The following is a 19,859-nucleotide window of genomic DNA, read 5'->3' as shown; positions in this document are numbered from 1 at the left end:
GTGTTTGTGCATGTACAGCCACCCTCTAAAACCCCAGTCAGGCAGCTTTCGAGTCAAACAACGCAGGGCCCGGCATCACAGAAACAAACATATTGAAGTTATTTCCACGGAAGGCATTGCAACCAGGCGCCGGGCGAGGACCCGCCGGGAGGAGGGCTGGGAGCGGGGCCGAGGGGCGTCCGGCCCGCGGGTGCCACCCGGCCGCTGACGCTTGCTTTGGTGGCAGCCAGCCTCACCCGGGCTACGGCCTCGCAGCCCTTTCCCTCTGTGCCCCTCCAGAGCGGGTAAGCGAAGCGCGTGCACCGATTTACACGCGCGGGACAGCTAAGGAGCTGATAGCCCCAGCCCGAGGCGAAGCTGGGCAGACGTTTCGCAAGCTTTTCCACATAGCGCCACTTAATCCAGACGCGCCGCAACCGTCTCGGGCACCGGTCCCTCGCGGGGCTGTGTTGAATCGAGCGGTAGGCTCGGATGGACGCTGTAAGAAGTGGATGAAAACGCCAAAGCAACGCTTTGCTCCTGGCCTGGGGTAGGGTTTCACGCACGGAGCAGATCGGAGCGGCTCTCCAGAAATGAAAGGTGATCTCCCTTCTGACCCACTTCCTTCTATTTATTTACCTATTCAGAGAGCCACTATATGCTGTGGGCTTCCCAAACCGTAGCCACTGTCCCTTCACAGGCAGAGAGCCAAGGGGACGGGAACACGTGGTTTGCTGTGCACAGCGAAGATGGATACCCATCTCCTATAGAAGACACACTATGCTGATATTACCATTTTGATGCAGGCATGGGGTCTAGAACCTGCTACAAACATAACAGACTTAAATGACAGCTCTAAGTTACAGATTTAAATGACACCGAGAATGGTACAGTTTGCCCAAAGACAGAAGAAAGCGAGGGCAAGTTTGGCTATAGCAATCCTAACACCTGCTTGGGTATCAAGCACACCAGTTACAGCCTCAACGACACAGCGACTTCATGCGTGGAGAGGCAAGCAGGTCCACGCAACGGTGACAGAACTAGAAATGAGATGTAATCACCCTAGTGGATCTCAAAATCTAGGGGAGCCAGGCTAGAGACAGAGGAAGAGGAGGATCCAGTTAGCAGCATTCACCTCAAAATCATCAGAAAGAAATCAGTAACGCATGGAGGGAACCCTGCAACTGATGCCCAAAGTAAGTGATCTTTGAAGGAGGAAAATGCAATGAAACTCCTCAAAAGAAGCAAAGAGATTTGCAAGAACGGAGCCCAGATTCTGCAACTCTCTGCCCTTTCCCAGAGCATTTGCAGGCAGCTGACCGCCACACGTGCTCACGCGTGACACCCAGTCTCTTACAGCACTCGTGCAAGACGGGGAAAGTGCATCAGTCCATACTTCACAGCTGAGTAACCTCAGCAACAATAAATAACACAACTAAGTGCCAGCTGATCAATGCATCCTTGTTTGGTAGGAAACTTAAGCACCTGTCCAACATTTAATTCCACTTTCTTAGACTGTAAGGATGTGCTCGAGTGCTCCGCTGCACTGCAGTTCGCTCAAGCTCTTTTACACTTTTTCTCCTTATGCTACACAAAACTGTAACAGCAGTATTTTTGCACGAATAGGATTGCAAATGGTAAGGGAGACATTTCTCTTTGTGGTGAAGACTATGGGATTTTTGCTGTCGACTTCAGTGGGATTAGCACGTGGCAGTACCACCGTGTTATCAGTGCCGAAAGAGTAAAACTCTCTGACGCGGACTTCGGCGCTGGGGAGTGAGGATCCCCCAGTAACGCAGCCACGCTGCCACTCTCCGCGTCGTGTACTGCTTTGAATGGGGCTTGGTTTGAAACATACAGAGTAGACTTTTAAACCCTAATGCACATAATGTCTGTATGCAAACCAAAAGCAGCAGTTTCCTAGTTTTATTGGGTATTGAAACATTAAAAACAGGTGTTTAAAAACCGTATTACAAATCTGTCTGCAACCTGTGTTATTTTTACCACGTGCAAGTAAATTGATCACTAGTCCTTTTCAATCGTTTCAGTGAAAACATGCAACTCTTGCTGAATTATTTCTTAAACATGTGGAGGGAGGGGAAAGTTTATGTGATTTCACTGCACTGACAGCATATAACATACTTTCCTTATGTGTATTTATACAGCAGATGCTGTAATGGATCATCTCTCTTTCACGGCACATATCAAAGAAGATCTCTAAAGCTATTCTTTACCATGAGAGAAATTATAAACCCTTGTTCATAATGAAAGCTGCAATGTACTTCCAGAGAGCAACTGAGTAATTTGACACCCATATTTTCCACTGATTCAGTTTGCTAGTTGGAACAATGACTGATTAAAACAGAAAATCTATATTATAGACACATACACTGACATTCCAGATTGCAATGTACATTATGGATATGATTCTACTCTTCTTACCTGTAAAAATACTAAAGTATAAATCAGAAATTATTCCAATGGACTTACCCTGGTGTAAAAGTGATCTGAAATATGACCTGGCCCCAGTATACCTTCACATAGAAACCACACTATGTAATTTTCATTATGTATATGCTTTATACAATTTGGAGTACTAAGGAAGAAAAAAAAAAATCAATTGCCCTGAGATATTACTTTAGGAATAGAGGACAGATGTCTAGTTGCTGAAGCAGACTTGTAAAAAATTAATCACTTGCCTCATGCAGGTTAGCAGTATTTGGCAGGTAGGTTAGCACAGCTCATAATGAAGCATCTGGCTTTTGGTAAAGCTGCATTTTAATTTTAACTGTGTTTCATTTCAGCTTTTGGGAGCATGTCAACATGCAATAATCTGACAAGTCTGGAGCAGATTTACTGATTTGTAACCTTGGTGTAGATCATCTAAATTGTAACTAAAACTGCAGCTGAGTAAGTCAAGCCATAACTGTGGCTCATTCACAGAGCTCTGCCTCATGTATCTGCTGAACCTCCCTATTTAAACCTCATTTAAACCCAGGCCTGAAGCTCTTAATCAGCCCGAGTCTTACTTTCTTAATAATAGCTGAATTAACTCAGAGTGAGCGAACTCGCAAGCATGTGCTCAAAGTAAACCCACTAAGCTGACCTCAGGAGCATGCAGGGACTCTTCCTGTTCAAAAATTCAGCAAAAATTGGTCCAAAACATTTTTGGGGGCTCCTCACAAGACAACGTGTCCATCTGCGGACATTTCTAAGGCGGGCTGGGGAGGGTTGCTGCTTTTTGTTCTTATTTCTGCCATAGATCAATGGAAGAATCATTTTCTTATTACAGATTGAGAAATGGGTATTTGGTAATTTGAGGCAAGCAAAAATCTACCCATACTGTATTTTTCCTTGGGAAAGACAGCTGTGGGTGTAACATTGCTGGTTACTTCTTTTGGCTACCATGAAAGGTTTGCAGCAAGCTCACGCCCTGACCCTTGGTAGGCAGAACAAAAGCTACTCGAGCTGAGTGAAATTTGCAGAACCGCAGCCTAATTTTGTGACTCTGATCATTTCTAAGTGTTCATCCCGAGAAAAAACTTCTTCACTGTGAGGGTGACTGAGCATTGGAGCAGGCTGCCCAGAGAGGTAGCGGAGTCTCCTTCCCTGGAGATTTTCAAAACCCGTCTGGATGTGATCCTGGGCAATATGCTCTAGGTGACCCTGCTTGAGCAGGGAGGTTGGACTAGATGATCTCCAGAGGGCCCTTCCAACCTAAACGATTCTGTGATCCTGATACACGCATTTTCAGTGGAAGGGTGCCTACCGCCACAAATTTACTGGGGGAGTGGGGGGGGGAACACAAAACACCACCAGTTGTCTCTGTGAGAGAGTAATTACGGTGTAGACGCAGGGGCCATTTTTCAACATGAATAGCTCAGACACTTGAGCAATGTTCCCAAAAGACAGAGATCTATTAGAGCATGAATTAAGCAATTGCCAATTTTTGTTTTTACATTATAACCATTTTTGAAGCCGCCACAGGCACCAAAACCCTCAGGAATCTCACTGGCTGTTCTTTTTCTCTTCTTGTCTAACTTAAGCTGAACCATTTCTTTCTAATACTGTTTGAAAGAAGAATGAGAGAGAACAAATCACACTATAGGCTCCTGGGCTTGGACAAATCTCAACTGCAAGCACAAAGAAAGGCACTAGGAATATATCCAGCTCTGCAAGCACGTTTGCAACAAAGCCTCACCAGCGGCACCACAAATGCCTTTGCTAGACTGCTGCAGCTTCGGCAGGTATGTTCTTAGCACAAGGCAGCAAGGAAAGGGCCTTTTTTTTTTTTTTTTAATCCCCAATTATATGCACTTCCTCTCTCCCCCCCCACCCCCCACCGAATCCTTTCTGGGAGATGAGAGATACTATGCAGTCCCACAGACACACTTGCACTTTATTCAGTTATGAAGACAAACCGGGTGGGGGGACCTTTTCCCCCACCTCTCGCTTAGGACCTGCCTGCTGGTGGGAAAGCGGCATGGCAACTCACAGAGAAAACTCGGAGACCGAGCAAGAGGCATCGAGCAGGGGCAATACAAATTAAGCAGGTGGCAAAAAAGGATGGAAAGGACAAGGAAAACAAAGCACTCTTAAACTGCCAAGGTTGAGTTACGATTCATCCCTGGAGAGCAGCAGCACACTTCTTCTGAGGTATGCTTGCAAAGTAATGATGAATCACCCTTTCGGACAGCATTCAGAAAAACTCCATCCGTGCTGAAACAACTGGAAGGATGCAGCAGGAGACTTGAGTACAAAGTAAATGAGGCGTAAGAAAAGGAGAACTACTACATTTATGTTCTGTTTTTCTTGGTCTTACAAAGACTCTCAACACACTGTTTCTAAACATCGAGGGTGCACGTGCTGCCAGTCACCAAAACCAGTCGGATAACAGGAGCAGAAGCGACAGGTTCCGCAAGCAGCGGCAGAGATAAGGACAACTCCTCTGCTTCCTTTCTAGGTCTAACCCTGACGGAAAATATCCACTCATCTGTATAAAAGGGGTGCCACAAAACAGTGATGGCACGGCCTGCAAACTATCAATCACTGCCAAAGGACAGCAAGAAGCTACTCCACTGGCAATGCCACTGCCTCCCTTGCCTCAAAACACTCAGCAGAAAGGCTGAGAAAGAAGAAAACGGAGGGCTGATATTGTTCCCTTGCACCAGGGAACAGAACAATTGCTAGAGACAGCAAAGGTGGGAGAGCGGGAACTTTTTTCATCCCCTCCTTCCTATGGGAAATTTCTCCCCAGCTGAAATTGCTTGCTGAGGTATTCAGTAGATGCTGAACAGCCTCTGCAGCATGCAGAGACCACCGACCAGCATACGCTCTTCTTCTCTCCAGCACCTACCCTGGAGAAGGCCAGCCCTACAAGCAATTGGGCTGGATTCCTGCAGCAGCTCGAGAGCCCAGCCCAGCCCGTCAGCCAGCATCCCAACGGTGCTTAGCGCTGCACAAAGAATAAAGAGACGCTCTCTGCCCCACGTAATGACAACCGCGGCATAAAACCAGAACCAGATGCACGCAGGCAGAAGGCGGGCATGTATGAAATAACAAGGCTCATAGGTGCGCTAGCTACGAAGCCTCTTTATTCACCATTAGGATGCAGAGGCCATTGCAAGCGCAATACTGACCTCCGAATAAAAACGCTAACTTTTGCATTGTGCTTTCCTAGGGGCCGACAATTCTGAACTATAGGACTACAGGCAAACCTAAGAAGCTGTGCTAAATTCTTCAGGCTGGAAAGCCAGATTAAATATGTTGTCATCCTAACAGCCGGGATATGTACTGCGGTGTGTCAGTCAGACATGGCGTGGGCGAGGGATCATTTTTAACGAAGAGCGGAGTGCATCCCCCAACCACTGGCTGGTGGAAATTTCATTTTTCATTTGGAAAGGGCTGTTGTTCCAAACAGCAGAGGCCTGTCCCCAAGACTGTTCATAAATCAGAGCTGAAGTTGCATTTTCAGGGTCATGAAATCTCAACTGGCTGACAGCAACATGCTTTCCAGAATGGCTCCGCTCTGTACTTGGCCCTTCTAAGGGTGGCTATAAGCTGCCTATATGGCTGTGCTTATGGCGTTACCTTGTGGGACCGGCTTTATTGAAATATCAGAAAAAAAAAAGAGAGAGAGAGAGAGAGAGAGAGAGAGACTCCCTCCTTCCCAAAATATGATTTTCTAATGATGAAAAGCTGTGATAAAAAGCTTTGAGTGGGCTTTCTCCATTTGTTGGATTTATAGGAGCAATAGCAGCCTTAAAACATCTGCCAAATCATTCTACTTTTCAGTTTTGACTATCTGTCTGCTAGTTCGAGGTTAGCTTTAACTATACAGATGCAAGAAGTGAGAAAGCCATTCAGCTTAGATTTATTCTTAAGAAGTACCGGCTGTCTAAAAATCAGGCTATAAAATGTAGGCTCCCTGTCTGGTTTGTTGTATGGTTGCATGGCTTTGTGCTATTAATTGCAACCTGGCTAACAGGTGCTTGCCAATGTCTTTATACTCTCCCCATAAGAAAGGATTACATTTCCATCTGGATAAAAGGGTGACGCTGTCTTTTAAAAAGAAGTTAAAAACAGCACAGAGAGGAAGTCCACCGTGGCACGATAAATTGAATCATTGCTTACTAACGAGAATATGGCCTTTTCGCTGCTCTGACAGATCAGGAGAGGGGAGGGGAAAACCGTTAATGTGATTTTTTCCACATCCACTCCTCTGTCAGGTGTCAGATGGCCATGAGTTGGACCCACGATGGACTGTTTTTCCTCCAGTTTTCCTGACTTACCCAGTAATGGTGGCAGCTTTGTCTTTTTAAACAAACTCACAGCACTCAAGGACCCCTACCAAGAAAAACACGTATACACAAAATGTAGGAGTATGAGAAGTCCCATACTATGCACTTAACAATTAACCATGGGCTCACTTCTGCTGTGCACTGTCAGAGCATCGCTGCGAAGGACTTGCCCTGCTCTGCCTGGAAGAGCCTTTCTCTCAGGCTCATTATCCCTTCATCTCTTCTCTGTCATCACCTGTGAACACCTCTTTTCAATCTTTTCCTTTACCTCTTAATTTCTTCCCATACTGCTTGTGTAACTGTGCAACCCTATTGCCTAATGCTAACGCTGCCAATTATTTGTGAAACAACGTGTATGAGAAGTGCTATATGAAATTGTGATGTTAAAATATAAAAGCCTTATTTGAATGCATTTGCAGTCCCTTCAAGTGACTGGTACCTCTTGACGTTACAAGAGTTTCACATCCAATGCTCTCTATTTGTTAAGGGGGATACAGAGGGCATTCATAGCCCTCAGGTCCCGAAGTTGGAAGGACTCGGAGATCCATGTAGCCAAAGCCTAGTCCTGGGCTACTTGAGCTCATTCTCCAAAAGCAACACAATCAACTAATTCACGTGAAGCAAAGAGTAGCATACTCCATGTCTTACCAGGGCGCACAAGAAGGTCAGGGAAGACCCAATTCTCAAAGACATGCAGGTGCCTAATCATGTTGACATGGCACTGCACGGGGATGTACAAAAATACTGAGACAGCAATTGCTTTGGATAAGACTTAGATACTTATTAGACACAGGTGTCTTTGTAAATCCGAATATATGTCTGAAGGCCTTTGAAAATCCGACCCGAAGTGCCTAGTTGAGATCTTGTTGAGAAGCAACACAATCGGACTTTTCCGCACAGGCCTCCTGGCATAGACAACATTTTAATTATGTAAATCAGCAGACAAATAACCTTTCTGCCTATAAAATGAGGGAGTTCCGATTTTTCATGTATTCACAGGCTCAGATCAAATTCTTGGAGCATGCAAGCTGTAGCCACCTCTACCGTTTCATTCCAGGACACGTGACACAGTGAAAGGCAAGGCAGTATTCCGTGCATCTTCAACATTATTCTATTTTTTCAAGAGCTATGCAAATTCTGGTTACCATCGTGTTACCTAGATAAAAAACAGAAAAATCCCACCACTCCTTTTCTTCCCCTTTTCTAATCCATTTATCTACCTCATGTTGAGACTGATCTTGAAGAAAATTCCTGACATATTTTGCCTGTACAAATTGCAATAATAAGCATGACTTCTGAAAGTGCTTACTAGCCTTTTCTGCTCATTTGAGTATTTTCTTTCACCCTTCGGTCCAGACTTCTATGGGAGTAATTCATACGCTTTAATTAAACATTCTTGACTATTTGGATTTTATCTCACAGATAAACCGCACCCTGCTTGTAAAAATTCCACCTCTAGCAGCCAAAGGACTTGACTTATTCCAAAGATGAGTTATTAATTAGAATAACTATACACCATATATTTATAATCTGGTGCCATCCCTCCCCAGGGATCCCCAAGTGCTACACAAACTTTTATCTATTAGATTACTTACCTGCAACTGAAATGGAGCTATCTTTGGCTGGAATGTAATCACTATTTTGTGCAACTGTGCATAATCACTTTTAAAATGAAGATTAAGAAATAGGTCCAAATGGAGGAAGTTTTTAAGACATTCTGGATGCAAATCTCTGGAATTCAATTCACCCCTCTTAACATGTGGCTTGAGCCCCTTCTAAAAAAATGTGGCTCTTGCCCCTTTGCAGGTTTTCTAGGGTACCCATCCCTGCATCTTACTTCATTCAGAGAAATCCCGATCCTAACTTTGAACTCCTGCAAAAGTTTAGGTACCAGCACAGCAACAACAGACTTGATTTTACTCCCCAAAGTGGTGAGAGTCCCCAGTTTCCAACCTAATCTGGCACGGCTAGAGCAGCTTAGTGATTTTTGACACCAGCTGGGGCCCTGGTTCAGTTCTGACTCAGAGGGGAGAGTACCCCAGACTGAAATCACCAAAGGCAATTACAACTAACAAAATACTGCAACCAGCCAACGAATAAAAGGCCGTGCCAGGCGTGAGCTCAGCTGCACCGCTCCCCGGCGCCTCGGCCTCGCCAATGCTCTGCAGCCCTTTCAGCTCACTAGGTGTGTCGGCTCGTCCCACTCTCCAGGGGTTTAGCAATCAAGAACAGCGATAGCTTGGGGCTGCTGTGGGAGCCAAACATCCAAACAGGTAAAGAAAAAAAAAATTGCGAGAGAGGAGTATTATGTTACAAGACTCATTAGCAAAAGCCCTCACAGGCAACTTTAAATGCTCAAAAATTATCATTCGTAAGTGCAGAAGGGAGGGTGCAGCCATCACACAGAAGGAAATCCATAGGAAATCCTGCTGGCGTGAAATACCACCAGGAGAAAACCTGCAGGAATCTCCAGTAAACAAACCCGTGCAGATGACGGAAAGATGGCAAGAAGCGAGCGGCAGCTCCCAGCAGCTGGTCGGGGGGCAGACTGCCATGCTGAGCACCGCTTACCCTATCCCTGCTTCAGGCTTGGGAGGGGAGAGTAATATTGTACAGTGACGTGCCTTCAGCACGTTGCTGAGCCCCAGCACAAAGCTCTTCAGCTTTACGCACAGCCCCCTCCAGCTCCAGAAAAAAAGGTCACGAGGCTGGAGGAGCCACAAGAGCCACGGAAAAAACTGGTCTCCAACCCCGGACTCAGTGTCACACCCAGGAGAGACGCCTGCCCTCCTACACAGCCGCTCTCCTCTGCCAGCACGTTGGCCTTCAATTCCCAGTCGCTGCTGGACTTCTCCACCGCCCACGAGAGGAGATAGAGCAGCAGCGAGGGAGCTCATGCTGCCTGGAGGAAGAAAAAAAAAAAAAAGATAAACACGCTCCGGCTGCAGAGAAAGCAACCTCCTGGTAATCTGCATTTAGCCCTTGCTGGAGAACCGTACCATGAACGGCAAGCGGTTTTTGGATTGATTACTTAGACGTCTGAGTTAGCAGGCCCTACAGACACGTTGAGGGTATTAGGGCAAGAAAATCTTACTCTGGTTTGGGAAGCAGGATTCTAGCAAGAGGGGGCTAGAAATGGAGATGGGAGGAATAAAAGATCTTCTCTTTTGCATGTTCCTCTTGTTGGGGGGAAAGGGGAAAGAGCTTTACAAAGGAAGGATTTTAAACAAGCTTCCCCCAAGTAGCCACATGAGACCTGGCTGCCCATACGGGAAAGCAGAATGCAGAGGGGCAGCGGAAGAGGTCAGGACAGTTTTATGAGGGATTTCACTGAGTCAAGACAATTCAAAATACTGGGAAATATCAGAGGCAAAAGCCGGATCCAAAAATCTCACACACCTGAAGACACCCACATACTGCTTGAGCCTATACCTGGGCTTGAACTTTGAAGCTTGGGCCCTTCTTTGTATATTAGGATGGCCAGAAGCAAACCTCTGACCCAAACACTCCCAACACCTGGAAGTGTGCTGATTCAGAGCTGCATTTTACTGCTTGTATCAGTTGCGGGTTCGCCTTTAATTAGCCTCTTGATTATCTCCTTCTCCTCCTGATATCTATTTTTAAGAGTTTTCTTTTCTGACATCCATCTATCCAGCTCTGACCTAAGTCAGTAGAAATTCTCGAGTATTTCCTCAGACAGGTAACTCTGGCAGGGGTGGAAGTGTTAGTATGAAAAAGCATCTTTTGACGCTCTCTTTTTTTCTTCCTTTTGGAGAAGAAGATGCTCAGGTTCTAATAAAAGGGCTGAAAACTGCATTAATCTTTATTAAACCAGTGGGGTCAGCTGACAAGGCCAGGATTGGCTGCTTCCTCCCCGTTCCTTTAACGCCCTTCCACCCTTTCCTCTTTCCTCTTCTCTTTTCTGACACTACGTCTTTCTGGAGCGGCAAGCTCACTCCCGGCAGACTGGGGCAGGGGATGACAGGGGAGAATGCCTGGACACATTTAGTCCAATTACACGTTGGCACCACATTCGGTCTTTCCAAAAGCACTCAGGAAACTTCAACCGTCAGGCTGGCCACCACGGATTGATGCCTCCCCATTTACACCTCCTTGCATCCAGCCCCGACCAGAGTAGGTATTAATTGTCATCAAGTGCCTGACCACAAACCCCTCTTTAATATCATTCACAAATGTTCCGCTAAAACCTTTAGTCTTTCAGCAGATCACTTTCCTAATCCCATGTCGCTGAGGAGTTTTGGCAGAGTTATCTCTCTGCAAGCCGCGCTCGCCTCTGACAACTCGCCCTCGCTTTTGCTTTTTTAAGCCGTCGCACCAGCACACGAAATCTATAAAGGCATTCCCCGCTGAACGTCATCGCAAACTTGCATCGTTCCTTCAAACGACACGTGGGCTAACGAGACTAAAAACAAACACATACCAGTCTTGCTCTGTACCCAACCTCAAGTCACCTAGTCTTTGGAAAAGCTGCTGTTGCTACAGGAAGAGCTGTATTTAAAAACAAGTCTCTTGAATACTGATGCAGCCTCCATCTCACTCGGAGGAGCAGTCCCGCTGACACCAGCGGAGCTTGCTGTACGAGTAAAGCGGAAAAAACAGGGATCCGCTCCAGATAGGATCACAACCTTGACAGAATGCACCAAAATTTTAACTTCTGGGTGAAATTTTTCTTTTCTGGGTGAAAAAGCAGCAGCCGAGGAGGGGTGGGTGCAGTTTGGCTCTCTCCCACTCTTTTTTAAAGCAACTAAATCTTTTCTTCCTGCTCCTGAGAAAACTCCCTTAAAAATGAATGCGACTAGTCATATAAGTGGATTAAGGGTCAGTTTACAGCATTATTAAATTAAATACTTTATATACAAAAAATAAGCTTAATAGAATTCATGAAACGGGATTCAGACCTCAGATACTTTCCAGAGTGGCTGGAAGGATTTAAGGAACTAAACAGAAGAGTGTCGATTAAACTTAAAAAGCTTTTCTTTCCTCCAAATTCACTGGGATATCCAAATCGGCAACAAACTTCCGTACTACTCCTACAGCTCTGCCCTTCGACACGCGTTCACAGCTTTGATTAGACCCAACCCCAAGCTAAGGACTGAATATACTGAGACACGTCCCCAGCTGATTTCAGCATAAATTGCATGGCTGGAACCTGCCTGCTCGAATTGGTGCGCGGTAACAAGTTGCCAGCTAACCATTTAGCGAGTTGTACCTTCACGCAGGCATCGCACAAAGCAGACGTGCGTTTGTGCCTTATTTACGCCGCCAGAACTGCCGAGCGAACCGTCAGGAGAACGAAAGGAAGAGAGTAAATCATCTTACTTGTAATAAAGGTTTGGTCCATCAAGTTTAAAGCGCGCTCTGTGTGCGTGCCCACAGGCAGTACTCATTAAAGATCTCCTGGCACTTTCTTAGTTTTGCAAAAGTGGGGTGCTCACCAGAGCAGGGTGGGGTCAAGGCAAACAGACTTTGCTGCCGTTACACATTTCGGTACCTGCACGATGGGGTGGCCCCCAGCAGATGCCTTCACAGCCCCTCGGCTTCCTTCCGTCTCGTAATGAGCTCTGTGATGGGATTTCGGCTGCACTTCGATACGCAGTTCATAAGGTCCTGAGTGAGATGGCAACTGCCAATCAAGGGCAGGCAGGGATGGGCTATAATGGAAAGGAAAAACGTATTAAAAATTAACATCAAGTACACTATCGCAAACCACAAGCATCCAGCACACTATTACTTTAGAGACCATGTTTCGCAGTTCATCCTTCACCATCTTACACTTAAAATTTCATCAATATGGATAATGTCATGACACAAGTAATTTAGAAGGTAATGGTTATTTTATGAAGATTTATGGGTCAAGCATATTTGATGGCCCAGCTGCTATCAGATTTGTAAACAAAATGGAAAAACATTCAAGGCACAGCTTACAAACATCTGCCTGTACTGATTCCTGAATCAAAAGGACAAAGGTAGGCAGAAAGTCGCAGAGGAATTTAAGAAAGTGAATGCCAAGTGAGCTCTGCAGAAGTTCTGCATTTGATTAATCCTATGGAGTCGAACAAATCTGCTTAGTTTGCATGGGGGGGGGGGGGGGGAGAACAAACACACCCACCCACCCGCCACTTCCTAGCTTCCTTCCAAACATGAAAACGCATCATAGATCCTCAAAGCGAAGCTGGGTTTTTTCCAGTCCCTGTGTCCCAAAGAAGAAAGATCTGAAGTCAGAACTTGGTTACAAATCCTACTAATGATGACGCACAAGCCAGAAGAAAACCCAGCTCACTCTTCCGGCTCTGTATTGACTCTGCAATTACAAAAATATTAAAAACTCATTACTATCACAGAAGCAAGCAGACCTGACAGCATGCAATGGTGGGGAAGTGTCATTCTTAGAAACCCACTTTCAGAGTAAAACCACACTTGAAAACAACCATCAGGAGAGTATGGCTGTAAGAAACGCAAAGCTGACACTGGGTGAAAAGCGGAAAAAAAAAAAAGAAATGAACACACATTGTTAAAACAGTGTTGAGCCTGATACAATTTATTGATTTTAAAATCTAAGCAAACAGCTTTGCGATGAAAGCATTAATTTTACGTTTAGCCTATACTCTGTCCTTTGGTAAATTCTCCTAACCAAGTGCCCTTCAAACACTTTTACAACCAGTGAAATGGCACAATGGTAACATATTACCCTGCCCTCTTCCACAGTGCTTTATCACTTATTCCATCGACCTGAAGAGGAAGAAGATCGAGCTGAAAATCATGGTCCTCAAACCTTTTGTTGCTGCTGTTGCATGCTCCCTCTTACAGAGGCATTAGTGCCAGGCAACGCTGTTTGCAGAAGTCACGGCAGTGATTTATGCTGCTTTTTAGCAGCCGCCACTCCCAGCCCCGTCAGGCCGCGTATCACTTTGAAGTAGCAGGCATACCAGTGGTGATACGTGTCCCGCAGATTAGGATTACCTGCTGCGGACAGAGGGCTTGGCAACCTGTGTGTCACGGATGAGGAAGCTAAAGGGCTCATTAGTTCTCGCCCGAGCCTGCAAAAAGGGCTGGCTGTTTGGGATCCACCAGCTCTCTGCCTTGCTGCTGTAACCCTGGTGCGACTAGGATTTGAGCAGTGTGAACCACAGCCGAAATGAGCTGGCTTAAAGGGAGGGAAAGGATGCAAAAGAGCTTCTGCACGGGATGCCTTTATTACAAGCACGTGTTCAGCTGGAGACTGAATACTCCATTTTTCCAACCCAGCGATCCATACGCTACCCCGACACTTTTGCAAATCTGCAGGCGCTGCAGCCCTCATATGCCCCAAAACATCCCTTTGTCTATGACTGAGAGCTAGAGATCTTGCAGCGCTGAGGTGCGCAAGGTTGCACAAGTTTTTTCAGGTCAGGGTATAACACTATAGACTACTGTATTTTTTTTTTAATTCATCCTTTTATCACCAGCCTATTTAACTTGCACGTTCTAGTGCACCCATACACAAACAGGACTTTAGGTGGTACCAACCGCTCTCAAGATTTTTTCTACATGGATTATCTTTTTCTTTTGCTTGCTTATAAGTTTGCCACGAACTGAAGAGTGCAATTTGAATGCCTGTGCGCACACACGACACCATCACAAAAACGTGCAATTTTTGTAAGAAAATCTTGAAGCCACACTATTGCCTGATGGGAAAGGCACTACACAAACGTGGTGCTCTGGCTTTCTAAAACTCATTTCTACTTCCTACAGGTGGCAACTGCTTAAACCCAGCGGACACTATGGACTTTATCTCACTGCTACTCGGTTGAGTAACAGTGAGTTGGAGCCTTTAGGGGGCAACTGGAACCACTAAGCACCAGCCCTCAGCAAGGGCACGCCTCGGCGAGCCACGCAGCGAGTTTGGGGCTGCTTTGCTTTCCAGCCTCCAACACGTGGGGTATCCTCGATGACGGAGCAAATTCATCTGAGCAAGTTTTTACAGGCATCAGCACCTCCTGCGCACTCTGCTGCTATGAAACCCTTGCAAAGAGACAAGAACCACCTAAAAGTCATGGGCAATCGGCCGCTGTATAGAGCCACTATTATCCGTCTGGTGCATTACGTACACAAACTTTTGTCCGAAAAATTCTCAAAAAACCCCAACTTCTGGAGGAGCCATACTTGACTAATGATAAATGACAAAGCGCAGAGCAAAACAGCTGTGCCTCTCCTGGTGATGATCAGCACACATTTTTAAACAGATGTTTCTGCTTTTAAGTAAATTCTCACTTGATGGATCTTTTTTCTGAGGACACAACATCTATCAGATTAAAAATCGTTAACACTTAATTAAAAAGGACAAGTCCAACCAGCAGTATGTAGTCCTCAAGTGAAAAAGGATTTTTTAAAGATATGTGGAACTGCCCAATAATCACATCTTAAAAAAAAAAAAAAGTTTCAAGTAACCACCCGAAAGTGTCAGTACAATTACGAGATGAAACTCACTTTTTCAAATAAAGCCTGAAAATAAAAGTATGGTTTGCTGTTAGCCTGCAATCTATCATCAAAATTCCAAAATACCACCTGACCAATTATAATTGACATTTAATGGCAGTTTTCCTGATAAAGGAAGCAGAGTGATGCATTTAACAGTGTCATGGGCTGGGGCTGTCAGAGCTATTTCCTATGTTAGGTTATCTTCATCATGCACTTAATTTCCTGCTGCTAAACGTGGTTAAAGGGAAAAAAGTCCCTGAGCAAATGGTGTAGCGTTAAAATGTAAATCTGGTTGTTGCAAATAAACCCTTATCAATTTGAAAGGGCCCAAACTGCGTCAACTAGCCAGCATCCCACAGAGGGGAGAAGAGCCCCTCCACGGGGGGCAAGAAGAAACTTTCAGCAGTCTTCAAATCAAATACGCATTGGTACACTTCACTTAGATTGAATTTTCCAGCATCTGAAAATCTGTCCCATTCCCTTCCACACCATAGCAAAAAACTTACTGCAGTCCTTCCAAACACTGTAACGAGGGATGCTCGTTTCAAGGCAGGTTCCAAAACCTGGTGCTAGGCTGTCGAGAACTCACTCAATATAACTCAGTCCTACCTAAATCCGATTATAAAACAGATGAATAGTGATTTATTTTGCATACACCAGATACACAATATGATTAAATCAAAAACAGATTATCCAGTCTGGCTGACTTCTGCCGTTAGCAGAAAGATTTATCAAGTCACCGGGGGGGGGGGGGGGGGAAATAAGCAGCACACTAGAATATAGATTGGCAAGAAGCAAAACCAAAAACTGCTAGTAAACTTTGCAAAGGTGTTCAAGCCCCATTTTCACAGAACAGTTGTGCATTTAGGATTTAAATTACCATTCGACTTTCACTGTTTATACTACTCAATGCCCAAGGCCACTTGAAAAATGCTATTTGCAAACGTTTCTGTCCTTCACTACTCGGCTACGCGCAAAGGCATCAGAAGGACTGCTGGTCTCACGCGGGGACCGAGCCTTCCTGCGTGCCACCGTCACCCACCCAGGATAGCCGCCCCAAGCCCCTGTGGCAAGCGCCTTCCAGCACCCCACGGAAAACAGAGAGGCTTAGGAGGAGCGTGACTAAGGCTCAGCGCCCTGCGCTGAGCTCGTTTTTCCTAACCGGGAGCACGCCATAAGAAATAAAAGCATAAACGAGAGAAACCGCAGCATCGCTGAAACTTTTACCGGGCACTTTGCTGGCCCCTGTTCCAACTGTGCCCTATACACAAATGCGGTTACAATTTATTACTATTAGCCACGTCTCATACTAAAGCAAACGTCTGTTGAAGATCCCTCTGTGCAAAAAAAACAGTGGTGATCCATAGAGGGGCCCCCACTAGCTGGTGGCTTTCTACTTCACCTACGAGTTAAACACGGGGCGATCTTTTTCCGCCCCTCCTGTCTGAGGACTGAGCGATCTGGCTGCGAGCTGTTAAAATAGATGTTGTGCCCCAGCCTCGGCTTGGCCGTATTTTGTTGGCACGTGGCGCAAGTAGCTCCTCTATCGAGCTCATAAAGTGCCTCTGAATTCTTCACCTTGGAAGTCTAAAAACGTGAGCCATCGTTGTGCTCACAGATAATACCAAACACCACAGTCCTAAAAGTTAACGTGCAAAGGCACACTTGCATAGGAAATCATTCACTTGTTGTCTTAGAACAAGGAACTACTGCCCCAATAACGGAGGTTAACGGGTGGCTTGTATCACACCTCGGCTCCGGATTTAGTACAACGCAATGCTAAAATGAGCTGTTGAGGGAAGGAGCATTAAAAGCAGCTTACGGGGCATTTTGATTGAATTGGAAAACAGGCAGGAGAAAGCATTTTGAAGATTAAAAAAAATAAAACAAAAGCAAAACAAAAAAAAAACAGTTTACCAAGACACGTTCCCAAGCGTACCTCAGCCTTTCACTGCGTCAGTCTAACGTGATCACAAGCGTGCCACCTACCTTGGTGAAGTGCCAAAATACCCCACCTGGCAAGAATTTAGCAGGACAGAGCAAAAGGTTAGAGGCCCTGTGGACCCTTCCCCACTCTTCAGGTAACACTAACCAGTCCCAGGGGACAGTCACTGACCCGCAGCCGCTCGTGTCCACCTTACAGGCTTGTGCCCGGATGGCTCGATGCTTGCTTTGTCTGAGCAACTTCCTCTCGTTTGCCATAAAACACAGTTTACCTTGAACGTGCACTTCAGCGGATCTGGGGTTGCTGCACTCAAGACTACCTACTTAAGATTATTTTCCACCTGCAGAAACTCCAATCATGTGAGAATCAGAACTTCCGCCAAGGAAGGCTGCCCTCTGTCTCACGACCTTGGACCAAAACTTCTTAAAAAATAATAACGATGATAACAATAAAACACACCACACATCCATGAGCATCTGAAAGGCCCATGAAACACAACACAGAGGAGGGGAAAAAAAATAGTAAAAATAAAATCCATAACATTTTTTAATCTTGTGATTTTTAAGAAAAATCTTACAGTCTTAGGGGTTAATGAATGATCTTTGAATGCTCAAGTTTAATACCACCACAGTCACAAGGGTGGAATTCAAAAAATCCACAAAAAACAAACAAACAAACCCACTGAGGCAGATAGAAGCCGAATATGGCCTTGCAAATAGTAGACAGGTATCCAACCATACATTCGCTGCGCGGAAATTACAGCTCCCATATGTAAAAATACATGACACTGTGTCTGTGGGTTCAAGAACATACATGTATGTTTTTGAGGCTGAAAGAGACTGCAGCTAAGAAAAATGTGGCTTTCAACTGTTTAAAAAAAAGCCGTACAAGAAAATACAGTAGGGAGCTTTTATAAGCCACCTGGAACTGGGTGTCTTTTCCTGGAAACTCTTTTTAGTGTGGTACACCTCATACATGCCATACAACTGACCAAGAAACCTAACCGCCTCTCTTATCTTCCCCTTCCCCCTAATTACACTACATCTAACGAAAATTCAAGTGTGACAGGCCAGCACACTTTTTGAATGAAACTGATTAAACTCGAAACAACTATAATGCATACGAAGAAGCTGTTGCTTTTCAGTGAATAAGAAAAAGTCTCTAGGGAATCGCAAATTGCGTTTAGTCAAATCCAACAGCTAAAGAGGAAGTCAAAAAACAGGCACAGAATCTTCAGAACCCCAGCACTTTTCATAAATGCCAATCCTTTTTGTTACAAAAAGAATGATTTGGGGCATGCTAATAACGAAAATCACATTAATTTTTTTAAACCAAGTTTTGGAAAGAGTCATAGATACTGTGTTGTCCACATTGTTTTCAAATCCAAGAGTAGGAGAGGAATCAAGGTCAGTATTTCCATTTTGCCTTTGAATTTTTGTCCTTAAAGAGATTTTAAACTACAGAGCACTGAGAAAGTGATATATAACTCTAAAGAGCGTCCATAGAAAGGAGTATAACCAAAATATCACCTGGTCCTGAAATAAGTTGTTGATAGAGTACTTCTTTTTAAACTATTTACTGCATTTATTATAGAGGAGGAATTACTGACAGAAACTTACTTTTTACATTTGGGTAAGACAACACTACATATAGCTGAACACTGAAATAAAAAAGATTTTGGAGCAAACACCTTGAGCAGAATTTCACAAAGACCGTCTCTTAATTCCCTGCCTAATGATTTACCCTCTCAAGTTTTTTGGGGGGGCAGACTGATCCATTTAAGTAACCCGTTTTGGTCCAGAAAAGGTCCAATTCCCATTGCTACCCCCTAGTTTGTTCCAAAGCCTCCCTTGAAAATCTTGGCCGTGTTTCTAAATATTTTCTACATCCACGCTACACCCAAAGACTTGGCCCGAGATCCGGGGCCGCAAAAGGAGTGTCGAGGGCAGCGCCGTGGCCGAGCCAGGCTGCCTTGGAGCAAGCCGCGCGGACAGAAAGCCCCCTTAACAGCCCTCCATGGGGATCTGCGAGCCAAAACCAGCCCCAAGGAGCCTCAAACCGACAGCGGGGATGAGCCTCAAGGCGGGCCCATCTCACCATCCTCAGGAGAAATCAGAAGAAACCTCAGGCAGAGAAAGCCTATGGGATGGGGTCCGTTGTGGTCGAGGTGGGCATCACTCTCTGCTCTTATTGCTCCCTTGCTCCCGAACTTGCAAAGCCTAAACCTGATTGAGTTTTAATTGCAACAAGCGAAAAACATGATCAAACAATACGAAACCACCGTTTCCCTTTTAAACAAAGGCCAACCAAAAAAACATGGAAAAAGGACACTGCCACGCACCTGGCTGATGGTCTGCCTGAACCTATTCTCTCCCGCTCCCAAATAAATTGGAATGAAAGGGACGCAAGGAAAGGCGTTAGTGATTTTCCAAGGCACGCTTTCGTTTGATGAAAATTGTAATGCATATTCAGGAAGAGACAGAGGAGGTAATCAGATATGGTTATCTCAAAATCATTATGACCGGGTGGGTTTTGGAGTCTGAATTGTTTGCTGGAACCCACCCCTAAAATCCTAGCATTTCAAATAGCACAGATGTGTAAAATAACAGGAAGAAAAAAATCCAGATCTGTTGTGACAAATTCTTCACCAACTTTTT

At 45.1% G+C, this 19,859-nt stretch overlaps 1 protein-coding gene across 7 annotated transcripts in view; it reads right to left on the bottom strand.

The window, feature by feature from the left end:
- The window catches only part of NFATC1 (nuclear factor of activated T cells 1), a 120,679-nt gene that overhangs the window by 88,940 nt on the left and 11,880 nt on the right, over positions 1–19,859 (bottom strand). For all 7 annotated transcript variants that reach the window (XM_068931600.1, XM_068931604.1, XM_068931601.1 and 4 more), the window contains exon 3: positions 12,292–12,451. In XM_068931600.1, the coding sequence (XP_068787701.1) occupies positions 12,292–12,451 (160 nt within the window). The remainder of the gene's footprint in view (positions 1–12,291; positions 12,452–19,859) is intronic.

This window comes from Struthio camelus, chromosome 2, assembly GCF_040807025.1.
Source record: "Struthio camelus isolate bStrCam1 chromosome 2, bStrCam1.hap1, whole genome shotgun sequence".
Taxonomy (NCBI): Eukaryota; Metazoa; Chordata; class Aves; order Struthioniformes; family Struthionidae; genus Struthio; species Struthio camelus.
Note: the sequence above shows the minus strand (reverse complement) of the source record. Positions and strands in the feature narration are given on the sequence as shown.